Source organism: Myotis lucifugus, unplaced genomic scaffold (genome assembly GCF_000147115.1).
Source record: "Myotis lucifugus unplaced genomic scaffold, Myoluc2.0 scaffold_97, whole genome shotgun sequence".
Lineage (NCBI taxonomy): Eukaryota > Metazoa > Chordata > Mammalia > Chiroptera > Vespertilionidae > Myotis > Myotis lucifugus.
In genome coordinates this window covers 811,460-818,981 of record NW_005871145.1, presented here as the reverse complement: position 1 = coordinate 818,981, position 7,522 = coordinate 811,460, and the positions used below count along the sequence as shown (strand labels likewise).

The 7,522-nt window shown below is 38.1% G+C and overlaps 1 protein-coding gene across 1 annotated transcript; it reads left to right on the top strand.

The window, feature by feature from the left end:
* The first annotated feature begins 6,101 nt into the window (after positions 1-6,101).
* Positions 6,102-7,046, top strand: LOC102442685 (olfactory receptor 5B3). The gene has a single exon (XM_006092028.1). The coding sequence runs from the start codon at positions 6,102-6,104 to the stop codon at positions 7,044-7,046; it is 945 nt and encodes a 314-aa protein (XP_006092090.1).
* Positions 7,047-7,522: the final 476 nt, after the last annotated feature.

Genomic DNA, 7,522 nt, shown 5'->3' with positions numbered 1-7,522 from the left:
GAATCAAGATAATAGAACATTTCCATCATGTATGCAAAAGCACAAGGTTCTTTGTGGCCAACTCCTCCTACCCACTACCTTTGGAGACCATTTAACTGTTTTGTGTCTATAACTGCTTTTTCAAGAATGTCCTTATGCATATGAAGTCTATGAGTCTTGCTTCTTTCACTTAGTATAATGAATTTAAGATCCATCAATATTGCTACATTTGCCTATAGCAGTGGTTAGCAAACTGCGGCTTGCGAGCCACATGCTGTTCTTTGGCCCCTTGAGTGTGGCTCTTCCACAAAATACCACGTGCAGGCGTGCATGTACAGTGCAATTGAAACTTTGAGGCCCGTGGACAGAAGTCAGTATTTTGTGGAAGAGCCACACTCAAGGGGCCAAAGAGCCGCATGTGGCTCGTGAGCCGCAGTTTGCCGACCACTCGCCTATAGTGTAATCTTTTTTTTTTAAGTAGTACTCTCTTTTATGGAAAATACAGATTGTTTATCCAATTCTCAGTTGAGGGACATTATGTTAGCTCTGTGAACATGCTGGTTTTGTGTGTGTGTGTGTGTGTGTGTGTGTGTGTGTGTTGACTCCCCCTTGGAAAGGGCAAGAGTAGTCATTTTTGCAGCAGATAAAATAGACTTTAACTCAAAAACCATCAGAAGAAACAAAGAAAGATATAATGGTAAAAATGTCAATTCTCCAGGAGATATAACAATTATAAATATATATGCATTAAATATGCCCAATATATGAATTAAACATTGAAGGGAGAAATAGTAACACAATAGGGGGAGATTTCAATATCTCACATTTAATAATGGAAACCAAAAAGAAGATTGATAAAGAAACACTGAATTCCATTCAATTAACCATACACTTACCATCTGACCAAGCGATCTCATAGTGATTATCTAAGTAAAATGCAAACCTATATTCACACAAAAATAACTTTGGACAGATGTGTAGTAACTTTATTCAAAATATCCAGATACTGGTCAGTGGTCTCAATTGGCCGAAGCATCATCTCATACACCAAAAGATGGCAGGTTCCATTCCAGATCAGGGCACATATTCAAGTTGTGGGTTTGATCCCTGGCTGGGTGCATGCAGGAGACAACTGATGGATGTTTCTCTCTCACACCAATGTTCCTCCCTCAATTGCTCTTTCCCTTCCTCTCTTTCTAAAATCAATAAAAAGTAAAAATTTTAAAAAAGATTCCAGACATTTGAACCAACACTAATGTCCTATAAGTGGGAAGTATAGAAACAATCTTTGAGATCCTATATAATAAAGAGGTAATATGCAAATTGACTTTTACACCCTTGCACAAGATGGCTGCCCCCATGTGGTCACAAGATGGCCGTCCCCATGTCATCACAAGATGGCCAGCAGTGGGGGCAGTTGGGGGCAAACAGGCTAGCAGGGGAGGGCAGTTGGGAGCAATTGGGCCAACAGGGGAGGGCTGTTGGGGGTGACCAGGCCTGCAGGGGAGGACAGTTGAGGGTGATCGAGCTGGCAGGGGAGCAGTTAGGCGTCAATCAGGCCGGTAGGGGAGTTGTTAGGGGGTGATCAGGCAGGCAGGCAGGCAGAGGGGTTAGGGGCAATCAGGCAGGCAGGCGAGCGGTTGTGAGAGGGATCGGGCCTAAACCGGTAGTTGGACATCCCCTGAGGGGTCCCAGATTGGAGAGGGTGCAGGCTGGGCTGAGGGACAACCCCCTCCCCAGTGCACGAATTTCGTGCACTGGACTTCTAATCTATATATAATGGAATATCTTTCAACAATAATAAAAATATTTTGCCACTAATATATTATGGGTTAAATTTTGTTCCTCAAAAATTCTTTTGTTTTACTTAGCATAAGAAGGGGGTAAAGGTTGTGGAGGAGGGTATTTGGGGGTAAATGGTGATGGAAAGAGATTTGACTTGGGGTGGTAAACACATAATACAGTGTACAGGAATTGTGCACCTGAAACTCGTATGATTTTGTTAACCAGTGTCACCCCAATAATTTTAATAAAAAGGAAAAATTCTCTTTTAATTAAATTTGTAAATTTGTAAATTTAATTAAGTTTGTAAATTCTATTTTAATTAAAAATAGGAAAAATAATAAATAACAAATAATATGAAAACATGTGTACACTCTCATCATATCCAGCTAGGTTCCTACAGGCAATTTAAATGCTTCTTTTCTAAGACCTTAGGATGAGGGCTGTAGAAGTCCTCACATGGAACATCCCCAAACCATTCCATGTCTCTATGGCTCCTACCGGATTCCCATGAGTGAGCCTCTGAAATCCCAATATGATTCAACATGACATCATTTTAAAGTAACTGAACTGTGTGCTTAGCCCCTTGGCTGTTATTTACCCACCCTCAGTATGTGTGGGCCTTCCCTTGGACTCTGATCTGAGGATTTGCTATGAGCCTGCAATCATGGCCAGGGAAAACATCTCAAGTTGAATATTCTATTGATTGACTTTAAAATGATAACCCCTCTTTGTTTTACAGAGCTTTCTTCTTTTGCTATTTATAGGCACAATTCTGTAAATTATGTAGGAGAGGTAATTTTATTTTTTAGTTTAGGAGCAAGAAGAAGACAAGTGAGTCCTCCCAAAGCATAGTAAGTATTACTGGTGGGTTTAAAACTTATACCCAGGTTTCTGACTTCATGTCGAGGTTTTCCTCCATCTTTACTTGCCATAGAGATCTTAGATTCTTTTGACCAGTACCTGTTAGAGAACATCACCAAGACTATATATACATTATTCCATGGTTAGATTTCAGATTTCAGAACCACTAGTCATGATTGACTGTGCCTTCCATTTCAGCAGCAAGGTAAGCTTTTGGTTTCATACACATTTTTCCATGTGAACTGTAATTTATGCAAAATCCAGAGGGCAACTATACCTGCTATGGGTTATTTGAGCACCTAAATAGGTGTTTTGAACATTTTTTTTCTAAAACAGTGACTTGAGACTTGGGGTTTAAATTCAAAACTTCATCAGTAAGAAGTACAGTGATACTTATGAAATAACATTATGTTGCTTTCCTAAAAATGATTAGCAAAAAAGTAATGCTTCTATTGAATGTGTCTTAATTTCACCTTATTTACTATCTGTTGTGCTTTCACCAAAGGTTTTTTAAAAAGCAGAAGAGAGTGAAATAACCTTCCTTTAAACTACAGAAGAGTTGCAATTGAATTAACAAGATCCATTGTAATCTTTTCCTTATAATTTCATCTTTATTATTACTAGCATATCTACAAATGTTGATGGTGAAAGACTAACTTTTTAAAAAAATATATTTTATTGATTTTTTACAGAGAGGAAAGGAGAGGGATAGAGAGTTAGAAAGATCGATCAGCTGCCTCCAGCACACCCCCTACTGGGTATGTGCCTGCAACCAAGGTACACGCCCCTGACTGGAATCGAACCTGAGACCCCTCAGTCTGTAGGCTGACGCTCTATCCACTGAGCCAAACTGGTCAGGGTGAAAGACTAGCTTTTGATTTGGTCACAGATGGATTTGAATCATGAATCTTGGATTTTCTTCATACTAGCTGTGCAATTGTAGAGCTTTATATAGCTTCTCAAGTCCTCAGTTCTCTTAATGGTAAATTTGGAATCATAGTATCACATATCTTGTGATATTATTGTGAAGATTAAAAGAAAAGATATCTTTATGTATATACACATATGTAAACACATACCTAAATATAATTTTATATCCCTATAACTTTTATTGTTTGCAGAACATACTACATTCTACAAGTGCTTATGATTGTCAAAAGTTGATAAACCTACTGACTTCAGGGGCTTGGTTTGTAAAGTGAAGATGTGAAAGAGTTAGGACAATAGTAGAGAATAATGATTAGTGAGTGATGTGTCCTTCTAAAGACCTCAAATTCAGATGAAAATGATTTAAAACATTGTTCTGACTCAAGAACATATTTATATAAAAATTTAAACATGAATCCCAACACCAAAGAAGACCAGGAGTCTAAAAGCAGCCAACAAGTTAGGAACTTTCAACCCTGATCTCTGTGATTCAACTATGAGATGATCTCAATGAAAGAAAATAATGAGTTTAAGAAAGGAGACTCTTGCCTGGCCAGAGTGGCTCAGTTGGTTGAGCATTGTCCTATGCACCAAGAGGATGCATGTGCTGCTCAGATGTTGATTTCCAGTCAGGGCACATAGCTGGGTTGTGAGTTTGATCACCAGTTGAGGCATGTATGGAAGGCAACCTATTGATGTTTCTGTTACATTGATCTCTCTCTCTCTCTCTCTCTCTCTCTCTCTCTTTCTCTCTCTCTCTCTCTTCACCCTTCTCTCTAAACATGTCCTTGGGTGAGGATTAGAGAGAAAGAAAGAAAAAAAGATAGAAAGCAGCCTCTTTCAACTCACATTAATATATGAATTTTAAGAAATAAATTAAGCAAAAGGGCGGTTCATATGGGATGGCTAGAATAGCTACTTATGCGGGCTGAGGAGAGACAGAGAGAAACACCAGAAATATCTCAGTGAACCAAGTGTGAGAGAAAAAGAATATCAGAGAGAGAGGTTGCAACACTTCAAAACTCATCCACACCTGAATCCCTGAATTTTATCAGCCACTTTTCTCAAACAAACATAAAGGCTTTCATTTCATCCTGATAATAATATTATAGCTAACTTATATCAGGCTATGCTATACATCCAAAATTTCACGCATTGTATTTAATCTATTATTTTATTTAATTCTCACAATAATACCATAAGATTTATCTCATTATAATCTTCATTTTGCATGTGGAGAAAATCAGGTTTGGCTACTTAGGTTGAACCCAAAAACTCTTGGATAGTAAATGGTAGGACTGATATTTAGCTCATCTCAGAGCCCAAGCTCTATACCAGTGATGGCGAACCTTTTGAGCTCGGCGTGTCAGCATTTTGAAAAACCCTAACTTAACTCTGGTGCCATGTCACATATAGAAATTTTTTGATACTTGCAACCATAGTAAAACAAAGACATATTTTTGATATTTATTTTATATTTTTAAATGCCATTTAACAAAGAAAAATCAACCCAAAAAATGAGTTCGTGTGTCACCTCTGACACGCGTGTCATAGGTTCGCCATCACTGCTCTATACCCAATGCTCTATATCTTCTCCTCAGAATTGCCTCTGTTAGTTGTACATGCCCCTGTATGTCCAGTTACCCATCTAGTATGCATATAGGTCTCAGCTACTTAACTAAAATGCTGAATACTGCCCTAACTGGTTTGGCTCAGTGGATAGAACATCGGCCTGCGGACTGAAGGGTCCCCAGTTCGATTCCGGTCAAGGGCATGTACCTTGGTTTCGGGCACATCCCCAATATGGGGTGTGCAGGAGGCAGCTGATCGATGTTTCTCTCTCATCGATGTTTCTAACTCTCTATCCCTCTCCCTTCTTCTCTGTAAAAAATCAATAAAAAATATTTTTAAAAATAAAATAAAATGCTGAATACTGAGTTTGGAGCAATGGTGACAAAGAGTAAGTGCAAGTTGCATTCAGTTCAATTTTATTTCTACTAATACCAATTAACTGAAGAACCACTCTGCCTATGTATATAACTTGGCTTTGGCAGTAATAACTTTTAAACTTAAAAACATTACTGAACATCTGTGCCTTATAAGTTAAATAGGGTAACAACTAGTTAATCTTATAGATTTATTGAGAAAAATAAATAAATATAGATGCAAGGTGTCTTGAGCATTTCCTGGCACATAAGCAACATAGAAGTATAAGCATTCACTAGGCTCAGGGATAAGACATGACAGATATACTTATTCCAAATGTGTCATATTGATTAAGACATGACTTGTTTACACAAATCAGTTTACAAAATTAAAAAAGTGGGAGATTGTTCATTAAACTTCAGTTTCAACAATGTGTAACTCTATAGGTAATGAATGGATTAAACTTTGTTGGTAAACGCATACTTCAAATCTGACTGCCATAATGAAAATGTGCATCTACTTATCACTTTTCTATCTATCTGTTTCAATTGATTTTTTGTTAATCAATGTGTTCCTTTATGACTCATTGCTATAGGACACCTTCTGATTCCCAAACAACATCCATGGAGAACAATACAGAAGTGACTGAGTTCATCCTCCTTGGACTAACCAATGTCCCAGAACTGCAGGTCCCCCTCTTTATAATGTTCACCTTCATCTACCTCATCAGTGTGGTTGGAAACCTGGGAATAATCATCTTGATTCTCGTGGACTTTCGCCTCCATACCCCTATGTACTTTTTCCTTAGTAATTTGTCTTTGGTTGACTTTTGTTACTCTACAGCTGTCACTCCCAAGGTTATGTCTGGGTTCCTTGTAGGAGACAAGGTCATCTCCTACAATGCATGTGCTGCTCAGATGTTCTTTTTTGCAGCCTTTGCCACTGTGGAAAATTTCCTCTTGGCCTCAATGTCTTATGACCGTTATGCAGCAGTGTGCAAACCCCTACATTACACCACCACAATGACACCAGGTGTGTGTGCACGTTTTGCCATAGGTTCCTATGTCTATAGTTTTTTGAATGCCTCTGTCCACACTAGAGACACATTCAGCCTCTCTTTCTGTATGTCTAATCTGGTCCACCACTTTTTCTGTGATGTTCCAGCAGTCATGGCTCTCTCTTGCTCAGACAGGCATATTAGTGAGCAGATTCTTATTTTTGTGGCAAGCTTCAACATTTTTTCTGCTCTCCTGGTTATCTTGATTTCCTACCTGTTCATATTTGTCACCATCCTAAAGATGCACTCATCTTTAGGGTATCAGAAGGCTTTGTCCACCTGTGCTTCTCACCTCACTGCAGTCTCCATCTTCTATGGTACTGCCATCTTCATGTATTCCCAGCCCAGCTCCAGCCATTCCATGGACACAGACAAAATTGCCTCTGTGTTCTATACTATGGTCATCCCCATGTTGAACCCTCTGGTCTATAGCTTGAGAAACAAGGAGGTCAAAAATGCATTCAAGAAGGTTGTTGAGAAAGCAAAATTGTCTCTAGGCTTTACTTGTTAAAGTTGTAGGATCCACAATAACCTACTTTCATTCCTGTCAGATGTTTAACATGCAATAACTACATTTTAAGGCCCTACAATGCCCCTAAATTACTGAGAAAATGCCATTTTTTTTCTTCAAAAGCCTATCATCTAGAAAAAAGAAAATATTGTGTCCAAATATATGATATCTGAATTGAGATGGCCAAAGGGAACTTTAAGAATTTTGGGGGCCTTGCTTGTAATAAACCTTATTAATTATATTTAGTTTATTCACATGTTTATATTTTCTCTACCACGTAACAATGGAAGGATATATGAAAAACATGGCACACACAAATCCGTGAAAAAAAAGCATATGCAAGAATCCCAAAAATGCGCATACTTGTAAAAGTGGGAAATTTGTTAAAAGGGTTAGATGAAGTATGGCTAGTTTTTAATTAAAAACTTAAAATAGTTTATATATCAGATTATACATTTGTGTTCAACATTATTTAA